Source organism: Uloborus diversus, chromosome 6, assembly GCF_026930045.1.
Source record: "Uloborus diversus isolate 005 chromosome 6, Udiv.v.3.1, whole genome shotgun sequence".
Classification (NCBI taxonomy): Eukaryota; Metazoa; Arthropoda; class Arachnida; order Araneae; family Uloboridae; genus Uloborus; species Uloborus diversus.
The window spans coordinates 118490271-118508785 of record NC_072736.1 but is presented as its reverse complement, the minus strand read 5'-3'; the positions used below and the strand labels follow the sequence as shown (position 1 = coordinate 118508785).

The 18515-nt window shown below is 33.8% G+C and overlaps 1 protein-coding gene across 1 annotated transcript in view; it reads right to left on the bottom strand.

Moving 5' to 3' along the window:
* The window catches only part of LOC129224505 (receptor-type tyrosine-protein phosphatase kappa-like), a 166465-nt gene that overhangs the window by 13569 nt on the left and 134381 nt on the right, over window positions 1-18515 (bottom strand). The window contains exons 6-10 of the mRNA XM_054858967.1: window positions 13066-13191; window positions 10924-11075; window positions 9188-9323; window positions 6695-6844; window positions 793-892 (exon numbers count right to left, since the gene is read on the bottom strand). Coding sequence (XP_054714942.1) covers window positions 793-892; window positions 6695-6844; window positions 9188-9323; window positions 10924-11075; window positions 13066-13191 — 664 coding nt within the window. The remainder of the gene's footprint in view (window positions 1-792; window positions 893-6694; window positions 6845-9187; window positions 9324-10923; window positions 11076-13065; window positions 13192-18515) is intronic.

The window sequence follows — 18515 nt, the reverse complement described above, 5'->3', positions numbered from 1 at the left end:
ATTGTCTAGGAATGGCTCGCAATTTTCAATTTGAACGTTTTTGGTTGTGCGTTACCGACGTCGGTACCCTCGTTGGTTTCGGCCTCCTTTGTCACTCCTAAAAGCTCTTCTTCCAGTGAGTTCTGAACAGTGTGAGTTTAATAACTTTACTTCTGGAAAGAGCTCTGGAACTAATCGTATAAAATGTCTCCGGTGACCCAAGCTCGATCATTAGCACGCCAAAATGTAGTTGATTACGCGTAATCTGCAATCTTTAGGAGTTTGGATTTTGAAAGAGGGGAGAATTTAATCTTTTTGCATTGCCGCATAAGCGTAAAACCGAAACTCATCCGCGTAAAATAAAATAAAGGTGTCAAATCTTAAACCGCGTATAATCGAAACTGCGTAAAATAAACCCGCGTAAAACCGAGGGTCTACTGTATATTCTTTTTTCTGAAAAGGAAAAGTGATACATAGTAGAAATAAACATGAAGGGTTGCCGCTTAATCGTCCACCTTTACCCTATTTTTGGTTTCCTCTTCAAAAGGGCAATGCAGCTCGTATTGAACGAAGATAAGTTAACAGAGATTCTTTTTTTTTTTTTTTTTTTGACTTTGAGCTAATATTTTCTATTTAAATTAATTTTGAAAAAATGTGTACATGCAAACCCAAACAAACCATTAATAAAATATTAAGAGAAAGTGTAGGGAATAGGAGGGAAATTCCTTAGAAAAGGCCCTATATCCGCACAAGAAAGATACTAATGTAACTAACGTAATTATGCGCAAAAGGAAGAATACAAATGTAACTTACGTGGAACGATGGATACATCTCGATTCTTGTCCCTGTTTTCTGGTCTGTGACCTCCTGCACAGTCACCAATTGACAGCTTTGAAGAATTTTTACAAATTTTCTACAAAGGAAAAGAAATTCTTCAGCTACTTATATTTTTGAAAACAAAAGAAGATAAACCGTTTAATATCTTACGAGGAAGATTCAATGAAAAAAAGTAAAAGTTAAACGTCTTCATAACTATAAAATTGTTTCAAACTAAAGCTTTGTGGAAACGTAAAAACAAAATGTATCATAGAAAAAATAATTTTTGTATTTTGAATAACCCTGTTCTCTGTCGTTGAAATTTGTCGTAAGAATGGTGTCAATGAAGTTTGTCTTCTTTTTTTTTTCACCAATTGTTTCCAGAAATAATAGTTGCAACTTAAAAAAAAAAAAAAAAAAAAAAAAAAAAATTTGTTTGCTTGGTTTATCGGTTTTAAACGCTCAGATAAATCTGAGCAAGTGGGCAAAGAGAGGGCATCAAAATGGTCAACGGAGAATCTCAAAAAAGGAATTCTTTATCTCCAGGCCCGGATCTGTATACCCGCCCGATTAAGGACATGAGTGTGGGTAGCCTCATGTCCTTAAAAGGCCCAACGGCCCAAGAAATTGAAAAAAAAAAAAAAAAAAAAACAAGTACTTAGACTTATTAACGTTGCAAATATACACTGCTGGCTTCGGGGGAGGGGTCCTACAGATTTTGTTGCAGGGGAGGGGGCCAAAATTTGTAAACCTGGGTCAGATCATCTCATTTTATTTCGCCATGTCTTTAATTTCATTATCCTTGCTGCGTAATATTCAATTATCAAAGACAGAAGCAAAGGTGATGTCACTCAATACTTTCCCATCAAAAAAATTCCCAAACCGATATTATCTCGCACTGTCAATGGCCAAATAAGCAACAGAAAACATTATACACATAATTAATAATCATCTAAGCTTTTACGTACACATGAACTACTTACGCTTTATAGTTTCCTTTTAATTAAATTAACCAAAAAAAAAAAAAAAAAAAAAAAACGTAGCCCAAAAAAAAAAAAAAAAAAAAAAAAAAAAGCAATTAGTACTTACCAAACACTATGTGAGCATGCAAAAGAAATTTAAAGATATTGAAATTACAGGTAATTAAGTGTTAAAACAAGCAATTTCGTTTTAATTATTATTTTCATTACTAATAAAGTTTCATACAAAAAAAAAAACATTATTGTATAAACAAGGGCTATGCTCTTTTTCTTTCAATTTGTTGATCATTTTAATGGTCATCGCTCGTCTAAAAACAGCTATTTCCCTTTCATGATACCAAAATAAGATAATTATTCCGTAGTAAAGATAAATTCTTTAGTTCAAAAAAAGAGAAGGAAAGAAGAAGAAGAAAAAAATAGTGGAGAATGTTTCGTTGTTTACTAAACTAAATAATTTCGAGCTCTTAATGTCTTCTTTTTTCTCTTAAATAATTTTGTGTAATGTAACGTATAACTACATTATTATTCGGTAATTCGAATGCATTAATAGTTCAAACGGATATTTTTTCATGTAACTTTGGCATTAATTGTGCTTCAATTTTCAACAAACGACATGTATTCTTTATTTTATGTCTTCTTTATCTGTTAAAATATTTCACTTATTGTATTAAAACATTTATTCGACGCCCTTCGTATAAATTTACATTTTTCATTTGTATTTAATGACGCTTCTATTTGAAAATACAGAGCGCGAAAGATCAACCTCTCGTGTTTGGAGAGGGGGTGCGAATTGTGGTGGGAATACGGTGATGGAAGTAGAATCGGTAGATATCAGTATATGTGCCATTTGGCAGTATAGTAGCAATGACAAGGCGTGGTGAGCATCGGCACGTGTTGTGGAAGAATATATTTGCAATGGTGACGTTTTGATTACTACTCAGCAAGATGGCAAGATGTCCGCATTCGGTTCCAACATGGTCGAAATGATCCTGTTCGGCAAGAAAAACTATTCACGATGTGAAGCATAGATCTTAAAATAGAATAGATGTGCCTTCTTCCCACTTTTCTCCTCAGAGTGCGCGTCAACATACCCCGTTGGACATCACGTGATCAAGGGACACCTCTCACAAGAAACTGTTTCCCCTATCGAAGAGAATCACTTTGCGCCGCGATCATTTGCACAATTAAGGGAAATTAAAGCATTTAACCCATGGGTTGAATGCTTTAAGCATGGATTAAACTCCCCTTTAAGCATGGGTTAAATTAAAGCATTTAACCCATTATTAAAGAAAAGGGGAACACTCTGTCCCTCACGTAACACCTCATATTTTTCACTAAAAGTAATAATTAAAAAAGGTAACAATTTTGTTTTCATTAAGAAATCGCAAATGTATTTGTTGTACTTTTGCAAAAAATGTCCTTTGTTACTTTTTAAGTTATTACATTTTAATGAAATGTGGGACAAAATGACAGCTTTTTCATGGAATGGTCCATTAGATATTTTCCCAATCATAACTTTTGAAGCAGGCGCACAAGCTATTTAAACTTTTTTTCAAGTGCTTTAAATACTGAGTAGAAATAGACGTCTTCAAAAATCTTAAACAAAAATTGACCTTATAAATTTCCTTTTATTTCAATCAAATTTTTCAAATACAGATAAATGGTTTCAATGCGTGCTTTTTCCCACAACTTTTGAAGTCAATGCAACAATTTAACATAAAACCCTATCTAAAACCATAAACCAATTAGAAATACAAATGTAAATAGTATCGAATGTCAATTAACTCAATTAAATAATATTCTAAGATTCGCATGCGTTTCGCACCACACTCTATTAGCCAAACAAATAACTTTGGTTTGATCCTGATTTTTAAGTACTCAGAAAATAAATTCATTTGCAATTATAAACTACATGAATGGTCATTTGACTTCCGCCCCCTCCCCAATTTTTGTTTTCTTTTTTTTTTCGTCCTACAGGATATGATAATTTTGACAATTTAAACTTGAGGGTGAAGAAAACTAGTGATTATTGTCCCTCAACAATATTAATTTTGTCACTTTCCTACTTGTTGGTCTTTGAATTATTTTCATTGTTTGAATTGACTGCGCGATACATTCCAACGCTTCAATATTTAGTAACGACTAATTTTATAAACTTGTTAACGAGAAAATCTGCTGCTTCTGTTTCCAACATATGCTTATTTAAACTTAGAAAAACAGAATTAGAAATTTTTCTCATAACTCTTGTGGCTTCATGAGTAACATTATATTTTTGTGTTTTACTCCCAAAACTTTTTCACATTCTCGCTCAGTTGTTCTTAAATATACATATTTCAATGGTTGCAATCTTGCAATAAGTTATCATATTTGAATGTGTCTCAAAATTCTTAAATTTTATTATGCCTATTTTTTAGTTTATTGTAGTTAAGACTGCGTTGCAGTCGTCGCAGTTCACAACAGAGTGCACTTGCCGGACAAAAAATTCAGCGTAGTCAGAAACATCACTAATATACTGCGTCATGTTAACTGAGATGATTTCTGAATTTTCCAAATCGTCGTCAAAGGAATCGGGAAAAAAAGGCTTTCTTTCAAATCATTTTTGCTACGCTTCAAATTTAATCTTAGCATTTGAAGGTTGTTAAAATCAGCGCAATTTAAAGAACTGAACTCCTTAAATTTCCGTATGAATGAATAATCTTTTTTTCGCACTTCGAAATTGTCCGACGATTATTGTTGAATCCCCCCCCTCACAACCTGATCGCACTGAAAAAAGTTTCAAGGTGATCCTGAGTAAGCTTATAAGTCATTATGCAGTTTAGAACAGGAAATTCGGGCACCTACATACTTTTCATATGTTCCCAGCACACTTTTCATAGAAATTAGGAAACTTAAAAATCCAGTTTTTCGAGGACATACTATAACTAATTTTCCATCACTTGTTTTTAGTGATTTAATATAATGTTCGGCATCTACAATAAATTGCTTAAAATGTTCTTAATTTCGACTCTGCAGGGGACTTTTTTTGCCTTTAGCTGAAAGAAAGATTTCTGTTACTCAGAAAGTCCACTATGTCTTTATTTTTTAATAAAATTGGCACCAGCATCGCATTTATCAAACCCTCTTTCGCTAGAAAATCTCAGATTCACACATACAGAGATTTCTCCTATAAGTATAATGAAAATCTTCAGATAATCCTAGACTTTTAACGACGCTTCGCATTGTTAGATCACTGCTGCCTGAGAAGAGGGAGACACGATGTCCCTTGATCACGTGATTCTCGGCAGAATCATGATGACCCCACTTTCTCCGGGCGAAATACGCTGCGTTGTAGGAGGAAAGGCCTATCTATCCCTTTTAAAGATCTATGATGTGAAGCTCACTGTGCAGGAGTTCTTTTACATTTCTATCAGAAAATCGTCTGGCAGCTAATGTTTCAGTGTAAACGCTTTGGAGATTCCTGGCTGAACTTTCTCTCATGCGATACCTTTTTCAGTGTTGTACTGTCTTAGGTCGATCAGACGTTTTCATATTTAGATCAGTTCCTGTGGCTCTAAAGTTTAATACCCAAACATGAAATGTTTCGATCTGGAATAAGGAATAGGATCATGTTGAAGAATTGGAAATAAGAGCAGAATTCTAGATGACCACTAATTTAAAAAAAAAACACCATGAGGAATATAATCTTCCATAGCACATGACGATGTTTACCCAGCCATGTTACTTCTGGCACATTACTGTATTCTATGGACGTATCTGTATTCTATAGGTCTACTTAACTGTACGTACTTCTACGTAACTGTATTCTATGGAGCTGCTTAACTCTACGTACTTCTACGTAACTGTATTCTATGGGTCTACTTAACTGTACGTACTTCTACGTAACTGTATTCTATGGGTCTACTTAACTGTACGTACTTCCACGTAACTGTATTCTATAAGTCCATGATTTGTTGATTGCGTTGTGACGTAAGATGGAATAGGGAAATCGTTACTTTTTTTGTGAAATCCATAACATGCTATCAATTTACTGGCTAAAGCGACATCATAACTTATCTTGACATCGTCGCGGGCGGTTAGAAACCAACATTTCTTTCTGAAATAATATCTACTTCCGAAAGTCAAAATAAATAAGCTATTTGAACAGTTTGGAGAATTATTATTATTATTTTTTTTTTTTGAGTTATGTCATTTTAAAACTATGAGAATTATGTATGGTGCATGATAGTAGATATGTTTACTTTCACAAAATAGTCATCTGACAAACAGTGATGCTTTTTGTCTGTACTACACGCATGCTTACATTATATGTTCACCAAAAAGATTCGACGCAATTTTAGAATTCTACTTCGTTTTCAAGGAACTCGCAATTAACCATCAAATTATATTAAAACCCCTCAAACGTAGCTCAACAAAGAGCCAATTATGAAAAATTTCACTTTCAAATTCAATTTGTCAAATTTTGCGATCTTTTTGAGTCATAGTGTGAGCAGTTGATAATCCTGGTGTTGCTTTGATAGCGGGGAATGCGATAATCAAGTAGCACCTGTTATAGTAAGTGCAATGTCAATAGGCACAAAGTGTTAAAAACTTAAAGCTGGTTTTGAGGACAATCGCCCACTTCGTCAGTGTTTAACTGAGAAATGAGAAACTTTCCACAAGTGCTGTTTAAATTATTGAGAAACGATTCCAAAACCAATCGAATTTCATCAATAACTGAGCACCGATTTCCCGAAGAGATATTAAAATATGCAAATTCATATACATTCTCAGTAAAAGCTGAATCCTGATTGGTCTTGGAGCCGTTCCTCAAATGTTAAAACAGCAGTCTAGCTCTAAGTATTGAATTTTAATCAAGTAGCACCTATTTCAAGGGAGAACGAAAATGTTTTCAAACGCAGTTGAGATTTTTCGATAATTACCTGATATTCTTTCTGGTATTCATTGAGATGATCAATAGGGTTGCGAATGGAACGGTATTTTAACTGCTGCGAAAGAGCCGAAACCGGGAACCATGTTGAGCCACAGATGTTTGCCTCCTCCAGAGCCTCGTAAATGAATCTGTAATGGTCCTGAAAAGTAGAAAGCGGAGACGAATTGAATGCACAGATTGAGTTTCAGAGAGAAAGTTAGCTCTCAATGTTTGATTGAATTGTTTGGATCTAAATTTCTGATCCCCCCATTTATCTCATAATAAAATTGTACCTAATTCTGGCCTACGCAGAATTAATGGGGTATTCTAGTCTAAAAATTCAAAAAAATTGATTTTTCTCCCTTCATATTCTCAGAGTTTAGACCTTTACGAATAGGTTTCTAAGAGGATTTATGGAAACTCAAATTATTTTTTAGTTACAGTTAATTTGGTTGAAATAAACTCTTTTGATGAAATGAGACTGCAAACTTTAAAAGAGTTTCTCTCGAAATTAGTTTTTTCGATGCGGTTGATAAGATATCTCAAGTTCTAATACACCGATTTACTTGAAATTTGGTACAGACTTTCTTACCTTAGTACTATCAAAATTGTCCCCATGTAAGGGTTTTTGAAATTTTTGCTTTTTATTTTTTTTTAAATATACCAAAGTTCAAAAAAGGAGAAAATTGTCCCCACGTAGGGGTTTCTTAAGTTTTTGATTTTTATTATTTTAAAAAAATATACCAAAGTTCAAAAAAGGAGCCAAAAAATAAACCTTTTTTTTTCAGAAAGACGAAGTTTTGTGTAAAAAAAAAATATTTTCAAATCGGCTACGTCCAGACAATTCTACATCCTTTTTTAATAAGAATTAACCATGACTTTATGTTTCAGATCACCTGGAGGATTAGAATCACGTCAACCAGGAGACCGCCCTTTTTTTAGAGCCCCCACGTTGCCAGCCTCCTCGAACTACAATTTTGAATTTTTTTCAACTATTATGCATTTTTATACTTTTAAAGTATTAATAAAAAACTGATAAAACTGGATAGTGAAATTAGCTGCTGTTTTTTGCTATTACGCCTGTAAAATCACCTTAAAATTAAGCCTCTAGCCTAGAATACCCCCTTAATCACGTTGATTTGTTTTGTATTTAATGGACAAGAGCCTTGAGCGGTTTTTCGTTTTCATCCTACTCAGTTTTTCAATCTGAAAGATGTTATCAAATAGTTTTTCTACCGAATTGCGTGTTTAATACGACATTATAACCGTGCAACAGAGAGTTATTTCCTGGCATAGCTAGTAAAACCGAAACTCACTGCAATTTTCATCACAAATGTGTGCCTTGTCTACGTTAGACTTATTTTAGCGTAAAATAGTTTTGTTCATGTGTGTTTCACTTTCCTCTTTAAAATTTTTTCAAACCGTGGCTTTTTCCCTTTCCTTAACAGTAAGCAATACAAATAAAAATAATGGAAAGTAAGAAAATAAATAATTGGCAATGGGGTCGTTTCCAAAATTTTAAAAGTATTTTTTTCTGAAAGAGCATGCTTAAAAATATAGGATCTGACCATTTTTTAAATAACTTGTTTAAGTTTAATATTTTTTAAAAAATTACTTTAATCGGTGCGCTTTCATTGTTTACGCTTCTGCCGATGACGTCACAAATGATGAAATGCCATTCAGTGTTGCCATTCACAGAACAAAATATTTAATTCGCATCTTTACTCACGTGTATTGGCAACAATATGGTTGATAGCAAGCGTAGAGCGCAATTTTAATTCGCTTCTTGAATATCATAACGTGGAAACACAGTAGAAAAATGCGCCAAAGAGCACCATTAGTGACGTCATCAAGACCACGCCTTGTTTAAAAAATCGGACATTAAAAAAAAAAAAAAATTAAAAAGTAACTGTTGGGAAAATGAAAGTATTTTCTTTGTCCACGTTATTATTATTATTATTTTTTTTTTTTTTTTGCTTATTCTATCAATTTCAGTGACTAAAAGTAGTACTTTTAACTGAAGGAAACAACCCCGTTGAAAGAGCCCACGGAACTTTTTTTTTTGTTGTTGTTTTTTGACGCATAATTCACTTGCTCTCTTTCCCAAGTTTTCAAAGCGTAAGGTCTTTAATTCAGACGAGAATTTCAAAAAAGGCGTCAAATTTAACTAAAAATAACTCTAACATTTACTGTAATTAAGTTTACATTCAAAGATATCGACATTCTAATCAGCGTTCCTACAATCTTCCATTTCTAACAAAAATTTGACAGCTTTTCTTAAAATCTCTTCCAACTTTAAGACATCGTATTTCGATAAAAAGGTCGAAGAGAATTATTTATGCGTCAGAAAATATGTTTCACAATTTTCCTCCATTTGTTAACTTATTTGAAAAAGAATCATTCTTTTCCAACAGCGATAAATCGACTATATCGCCAACGTACCACGATTAACACTCTATCCGTTAATTTCAACATATTTTTTACAAAAATAAGGATAGTGTACCAATGTCTCGATCATTCCTCTCCGTGATGCCCTGAGTTTCTTGGCGTATCCGAAAACGTCGTACGCCGAATCTTCTTCGGCCATCTCTAGATTCGCCTCTATGCACAAATAGCTGCCCGTTCGTCCACATCCGTCACTGAAACAAAAATACTTGAAAAAACATAAACGACTTAGAATTACAGTAGTTCAATTACGGCGTTACAGTATCCTCATATATATAATAGCCAAAACCACTGATCGAGTAACGCTCTGACGTCACCAACAATAAAACTCGCTCCATGACATGCGTGACGGCATTATTTCATTACTGAAGCACCAAAAAGTCAGTAAGTTATTTGTATTTGATAACGTTTGTTTGCAGTGGAATGCTTTATTTTGACCAGGTTGAACTGGATCCGGTAACTTAACTGCTTTACTGGTAAAACTGTAAATTGAGGAGAATGAAGAAACGAAAGAATGGTCAACAATTAACGCTATCTACCGGAGTTTAGGGTTAGTCCACTGGAGTTAAGGTTAAAATTTCAACCATCCATATATCACCAAACAGGCAATTGCTTCGTTCAAATGTTGAAGCAATTTTCACCCGTCAAACCTTAACGGGCGAATTTCTAGTTAGTTAATAAATGGTTTGCAGCATGTCAATAACCTATTTACAGCTAACAGTGCTTATTTTCTTTCCTCATCATCTTCTAATTTTTCGGGTAAATCCTAGGGTAAAATCATAGGGAAAAGTTGCCATAATTCGTCGCCTTCTCCCCCCCCCCAAGTTTTTGGACCTTTACGATATGTTACGGCTATATAATACTACCAACTAAGCCTATAAATTTTATTTAAACTTAAATACAAGAAACATGATTTGTGTCTGCCGTTAAAAAAATATTTTTAAAAATATACACTTGCACCAGAATTAAAAATTGTTAAATCCTATTTTCTTTCTCCTCCATTACACCTTCTAAAAAACGTAATAATGAGTTAAAAACCAAGTAATAATATTAAATTCAGATTAAGAATTGTATTAAAGAAAAGCACATTACAAATTGTAAAAATTTGAATTTCAGCCTCCAATCAAGCGTCACCAATGATTTCTTTTTCTTCGCCCCTTAGCACATTTTGTGTTTGCCAAGAGGTGCTTTGACTAACCTATATTTCTCCATGTTTGTATTCATAAAAACGTTTTTGGCACTTAGGATACTATGTATTAACGTCTTTTACTAAAATAGGATCATCACGTTTGTCAATATGGCGGCTTCCTGTTCTACGTGAAGTAAACCTAACACATCAATACGCTCAGATCATTCAGTTTACAGCTTATCCTAAACAAATATGTCGAATATAACTATATAAGCACATTCTAATAAATCAAAAAGAGTATTTACAAATAGTATTACGATAACGCAAGTACTCAAGTGTTCAAACATCGGAATAAGTGAAACTAAACGGCAACGCAGCGGACTAAACTCAAATAAGGAGGATTCTTGATCGTAGCCAAAAAATATCACCGGTGTCGACACCTAGTGTCAGACCAGAAAAACTTAGGAGTGCGAAATTGGGCCCGGAGACAATATATGTGGCTACTTTACCCTAATATTAAGACAAATAACAACATTCAGTTATATTAATGCTCGGATAAGGGTTTGCTGACCTCTAATGGCGGATTTTGTTTTTATGAGGTATAGTCATATATTTTGTTATCAAGCTTCTTGTAGTAGTTATAAGAAGTACTTAGAAAGTCATACCTGCAATGTACAAGTAATGGTCCAGTGCTAGGGTAGCGCATTCTGTAAACTCTGACTCTCCTACGGAACTCAAGCAAAGCAGATGGAAAAGGACAAGTGTGTGACGGCCAGTTGGTGTAGTGCAGTTGCACCACCTCCCGTTCTTCTTGACCCTTATGAAACAATTCCAGAAAATTTAGGCTCAAAGACATGACAGACGAAAAAATAATTAAAAGAAATCCGGTAGGTTTTATTAAAGTTAAAAAAAAAATCATCAATTGGATAGAAACTTTTGGGAGAAGCTCATAAATGCTTAATAACATTCGTCTCCAAACGGTTTTGAAAAGTTAAAAGAGATGTTACTGTAAACAATTTAGTGCATAGTGCGCAAATCCTTGCGTCAATTTGATGACTACAACGGATAAATCTTAACTTTTCTATATTTTGGTACACCATAGACAAGTTAGCACCAAATATTAGAAAAAAGCACCATCCTTAAAAGTCACCAAATCGGCAGCATTTGTTTGGCTCAATATACAAGAAAATGTTTCTGGAATGTGGTTGCAATTCATGCAGGGGACCCAGCGTGCCCTTGTACTATGCGCTTCTTAGTTCACTACAAATCAGTTAGCGAAGGTTTTTTTTTTTTTTTTTTTTTTGAATTCATGCACCAATTTATGGTAAAAGCAGCATGAACTTGGACTTCCAATTATCTAAACTTCGATGCAACTACAAAATTTACCCCATCTATCGGTTTAAAATTTAATTATTATTTTACTGTGTTTGTCCAATGAAATGTTAAATTATGGAAATTCCTCACTAAGAGAATCATAAGACAAAATAGTTCTTTCTGCAGGGAAGGATGTTTGAAATAAATGGAGCTTAAAGCAAGCATTGTACACATAGTCGAGCTGAGAAATTCGCTCTTGCGAAAAATGTTTACATTTATAAGGCATCCATTGAAAGAATTTTCATTGTACTGTGAAATCTAGTTCTCCACAAAACAATGTTTTGCAAAAGTTTTTTTTTTAAAATAAACTTTTATTTATTTTACTGATATCTGCATTTTTTTTTTGTTAAGTCGCTTCATTATTTTTTTTAGAAAACAGAGTCCGATTAATCTAATAATAGTGTAGGAGCATTGATAATTTAATAACTAATTCTTATTCATTTACGAACTGTATCTGTTGCAAGCTCGGTAAGCAAATGCAGAAAAGCTGCTGAATGAAATCAGTGTCGCCAAGGTAGAGTTTAAGGATATAAACAATAAAAGGACAACCAAGATGAATGATTTAGAAAGGTAGATGTTGGAAAGGAACTCTTATACTATTACACTGTAAAAAAGTTTCAAAACGTTACTGGTAATTCCATGGAACATCGCGGGATTTCACAGGTTTTCACCTATTTCCTGCGAAAATTAAGTATCTTTGTCAAAAAGTTATCTGAATTACGCTAAGTTGCACGAATGCAGACTTCTCGCTGTAATGAAAAACTTTTTTAGCTACCAGTTTAAAGATTAACTGAACGTATTTATTTGGTGTACGGCTTCCGCTCGGTTACGGCTCATCCAGTTTGACTATCTAGTAAGCTCCCAATGAGAACGAATTCGTTTTTGGATACCGCAGCTTTCCAAGAGTTGCAAACAAATGAGATGCTTGTTACTTTCAATGCTGTCTTAGCGTTGGCCCTAGTTACAATAATGCTTTTGGAGCTTTCTTGACAAATCAGGAATCCGCCAAGCTACTACCTACTTAAGTTTTCTCTGAGGGTTCCAGAAACGAGATTGGCTTTACCGAAAATATTTCTGTATCATTTGGAAAGGTTTTAGGATGATTTCAGGAAGGTTGCTGACTTTTAGCGGAAAACATTTCTGTTTTTTGCAAGCTATGTTACTGGAAGAAATTGGCACATCAGTTGCCTATTCTTTCACAGTAACCTTTCTGAATCGTTTTTACAGTGTCCTTAACGCTGGGTTCGTGTTAAGTTTTCGAAGGGGGTCCTGCATGAAATGATCTGCTTCCTTCTCTTTTCGCACATATATTTTGAATATATTTTTTTTTGTACATTGAAGGATATGAAATATTTTTCTATTCCTTAGCTTAACCGAGATCTAAAACTAGTATTATAATTTTTATGCCAAAAAGTTATGAAACAGCCATTTACCTTCCTTAGCCGAAGAGTTCGAATGAAGAAATTGGCCAACTGTTCCTCCGCTAATAGCGTCACTTCTAGATCGCCATACTCCTCTGGCCTGTCCATTTCTGTCGGCCAGTACTGTACACACATTACCTGTTAGAAAAAGATTGAACAACTTAGCCACGTGGAACTGAAAAATTCAAAGTAGCAAAGCAAATGTGAAACTGACATTTCAAAATTATACAATTTTCTTTGCGAATTTAAGCCTAAAACTTGTGCCTTCAATAGCAGCCGTAAATAACTGGAATGCTGTCTGAGAGCTATGAACTATGTAAAAGTTAAGATTTTAAGAAAAAAATAAACTCAATTTCAACGACACAGGCCACTCTGACGTCCCATGCGATTGCTTCAGACATGGTAACGGAGTTTGGAGCATGTGAAGTAAAAACATCCCGAGTCATGGATATCAATTACTTTTACGAGAAATGTTTTGTGTAATACAGATTAACATAATGAGCCAAGAATAATCTGTGATCACCGATGCATTATAGCGCTCATAGAAAGGTGTAGTACTGTTACGTAACAATGAAGAAAGTGACAGGTCTTCGCAAGTCTATTCCAATAGTTCCAAAAATGAAACATATAGGGAAGGGTGGCCCTAAGCGGGTAGGTTTTCGAAGAACTTTCGAAAATTGTAATTTTTGGATTTTCATCACAACAATTTCGGTTTTATTTCCTAGCAGGGTTCTTGAACTTCAAAATAAAAAGTGATTTTTGTGTTATATCAAACCCAATATTTATTTATTATCAAACTTTACAAACATTTGAAAAACCTGCTTTGCCCAATCAGGGAGCCAAAAGCGGGTAAGCTGAACTAATTGTGAAATGTCACATTTTCCAATCAAATATGAAGTTATAAATTATTAAAATAGTTGATTAGCTACCTGACATTATAAAAAAATATACATAAAACAGTTGTACTTATTCAATTTAAAGTCAGCACATTTGTTTATAAAACATAAAGAAATAACTGATTAAATTAATAGATAAATTAATTGCCATCCTAAAAAATAACTTTTTAAAGTTATACTTATCTTATTGAAATAGAAAATAAAAGTCAGCACACAAGTCAAGAAATTATAAATAAATGTATGATTAAATCCTATATCCGCTTTGCCCGACCCACTTTACCCGAAGACACGTTTTTTATTTCAACAACTATTAACCTTAAATTTAAACAAGAAGTTCCGTCTAGAACTATACGAGCCTACTTTCCCGTATACCCATACTACTTTCTATTACCTGAACAATATTCTCAAAAATAGCTAAAATCGCAAATTGTTTCAAACATATTTTTGCTAATTTCTAATAATAAAGTATTCCTCACACATCTAAAAAAATGAAAAAAATAAATAAAAAGCAGCACCTTTTAAACAAAGCAGCTAATACACTTTTTTCCCTTAAAAAAAATCTTTAACAGCTTTCAAAACGAAAAAATAATAAATAAAATTAATAGGCTTATTAAAATGAATACATCATATCAAAAAAAAAGAAAAAAGAAAATCGTTTCTTTTTCCCCTGTTGGCAAAAATCATTTTTTAAATGAAGTAATGCACTTACCAAAATAAATAAAAACAATAAAATGTCAACTTAAAGAAATACTTTTCATTGTCAAAAAAAAAAAAAAACCGTCTGCGCATATCGTTATATAGAAACATAAATGACTTTGAGTTTATTCGCCGGAAACTGAATACCTAAATTAAAACTTTAGCGTGAAAATAAAAACAAGTCATATTAACAATAATTATTTCACAGTGAAAACCATAGCTGCGGAGTCGGAGTCAATCTCATTTTGGGATAAAGGAGTCGGAGACGAATATCCAAGAATCGGAGTCAGTCATTTGTCCTCCGTGCATAAATTTTTGCCAAAGCTACGAAGTCAGAGTCGAAGTCGGGGAGTCGGAGTCCGATTAATTGTCGGGCACAGGAGTCGGAGTAGGATGCAGGTGCCTCAAAATTCTCAGAGTCGGAGTCTGAAGTTTGGTGTCAATAGCTATTTCCAACAAAATTTGTTTGAAATATATCCGCCTTCAAGTACGGAATTTACATTGACTTTCAGTTTCCCCGTAGGCGCTAATGTTAAGTTTTTTTGAACTGTTCAAAATTGAACAAAAAATTGTTCAAATCAAAAAGTGAAATATGGGACTGAGGTGTCCTCGCCGAAGCAAAACAAAAAAAAGTTTGTTTGAATCGGACTATTCATTCAAAAGTTATTAGGGGGGGGGGGGACTGACCGACAGACATTTTTCCCCATCTCAATACCCTACTTTCCAATTTTTCGATATTTATTTAATTATTTTATTTATTTTTCATTTTTTTTTTGTTTTTCGTGACATTTTTATGATGAATTAAGCCTTCTTTCATACTTTTTTCTTCTTTTTCTGACTTTTACTGGGAAAGTAGGCTAAAAAGAAAAAAACGAAATGACTATCATAGCTTGTAGGTGCATGTTGTCAGAATAACATAATATTATTGACAATCAAAAAGAATAATCACAAGTTACAAAACTTCAATTTTTAAAAAAAATGTATCGTTTTTTTTTTTTAAAGCCCGGGTTGCGCTATGAAGCTTCACTGCTGCTTTGCTGGGACTGATTAAAACTCGGGGGTGTTCATGTAAATACGACATACGTATGCATCGCCGCTGCGGGGTACACACCATGGGGGAGGAAAGGCATACGAAGGCCTACCTGCTTTGGACCACCCTCCCCCTACTTCCTTTGTCGGGATTACAGATTGTCTAATACTGATTGATACCATTGATTTTCCTCGTTTTCTTCTATACAACATGAAAATGAGTGGGTCACTTTTGTGTTTCTGAGTAAATGAACATTTCTATGAAATAAATAATAAAGTAATTTAGCTGAAAGTTAATAAAATCTATGCAAGTTTGTTAAAATGTTTGTAATAAGCTTTGAACTATTTCCCAGAACTAGTTAACCCTTTAACTAAAATGTCTTGTTTAGATAACCAATGATTCAATTAATTTGAAGCTTTAGTAAACTATTTTTGGGCCATTAATCCACCAAAAATGGGTATATAAATTGTTAGCTTATACTTTCAGTCTCTTCATCCTTATGCAATATTTTTCCGAGCGAGTTATGCAAATGACAAGATCTTTTTTAAAAAAACTAAGAGATCATTACTTAATTTTACCGTAACTTTAATTAATGTAACTTTATACAACTAATGATGTCACTGATACAGAGTATGTTACTATGGAAACAATTTATCTTGTGCCAACCTGTTTCTATGGTTACACTTTACGTTATAGAAGTCAAATTAAATAAGCATTATGCTGCTCGAGTGCATCAGAATTAAGATTCTAAAACAAGAAATGAAAAGTTATTTTCTAAACGTCAAGGATAGGTAATTAACTTCGAGTTTTAGTTTCAATTTGAAATATTAAAAGATATTTTTTTTCTTTAACAAAAATAAAATGTCTTCTGGATTCAATAAAGAATATTTTAAAATACTAATGAATAGTTGCTTTATATACTTTCCTAGTTTGAATTCGAATATATTTCAATGCGTTAGAATTTTAATACAGTCTTATCAATTTTGAATAAGTACGCAAAAACAATGTTTTTTTCAAAGACGCGGAGGAATAACTTTTCATCTTGCCCATTAAACTTAAAAACCTTCGTAACTATTTTTCTACCTTTTTTTCTGTTAACACGTACTTTGTTCAAAAATTAAGGTTCTTGGCACTTTTCGAAATGAATTTACTTTTCAAATCAATTTAAATCAAAAACTGATTATATAATAAAACTAGCTCTACAAAGGGCTACCTTTTATCTGAATCTCATTGAGGTGTATATTTTTAATTTTATTCAAAACCAAACCTTAGAGAACAATAAAATTTTTAGAGCATCCGGTAATTGCAGCACCTGTTCACAATATGACGATATAAAACAACAACAACAACATAAGCATTGATTGCAACCCTAAACTGCATATACAACTACGTAATCTAGAGGAAAGGGCAGTGACGAGCACTAAGTATATTGTTCCTGTTGCAAAAAACAGTAACGCAATCTACATAATAGCAGAACACAACATTACCCACAAAGCTAAAAGACGAAGCTTAATCGACAACGAGATACAGCATAAAATACACAACAGCGAGACACAACGTACATGTACAACAACGAGACACAACTTAAATGTACAACAACGAGACACAACTTAAATGTACAACAGCGAGACACAACTTAAGTACACAACAGCGAGACACAACTTACGTACACAACAGCGAGACACCGCGAAACCTGCACAATAGACAGACAAAACACAATTTACACAAAACAATCAATGCAACAACTAAACAAAACACAAGCTACACAACAGTGAGGCATAACACAATGCACGCAACAATGATACGTAATATCACACACAACAGCGAGACGGAATACAATATGCATAACAGCAAGTCAATACACCCTTAACAGTGAGACACGACACAACGAATACAACAACGAGATATAACACAAGAGCGAGGCATCGCATAACCTACACAAAAGCAAGACACTGCACATTCTACACAACATTGAGACAAAACACATTTACAAAACAGCGACGCACAACACAATACGGCGAAACAGAACACAACCTATCCAACAGTGAGACAAAACACAATGTACACTACAAAAAGCTAGAACATAAGATGCACAATTGCGAGTGACAGTGACACAACATACACCCCTACACAACAATGAGAAACAACACGAAGCATATAACAACGTGATATAACACAACAACGAGATAGAGTATAAGTTACGCAACAGTCAGACATAATTTAACCCATACAATAACGATACACAACACGACCAACACCACAGCCAGAACAAATACAGTTACACGATAGCGAGGCACAACACAAAAGCACAACCTACACCTCAACAACAGTGAGGCACAGCATAACAATACAACCAACTTAAGATTACGATCTACACAATAGAAACAACCTCCCAGCACAGCGACATATATCATGTTCCATTGTACGTTATTTAGCAATCAGCAAATCATAGCCCTCTAAGTAAAAGATTTTAATCATAGAATAAATGACAACCTATCAGCAATCAGTTGAAAAAATTACAATAGACCATGTAGAGCTATTTACCTGCGAAAAAATTTAAAACACAGATTTCATTCATGTCGCAGTCGACCTGAAATTCAATAAAATGTTCAACACTCATGTAAATTTGCGCAATCTGCGACAGCGGCAAAATCTATGTCGCCCTGAGCACGTTATTGCTTCGTTATGAAACACAATAAACACGCCTATGTGTTCATTTATTTGTTGTCATTTACTTTATCATTTACAGCACTTTCGCCCAAATGATCATGATTTATTGTTAACAGTATGACTCAATAACATGGATAAATAATACTCACTGTTGATATGGATATCTGTAG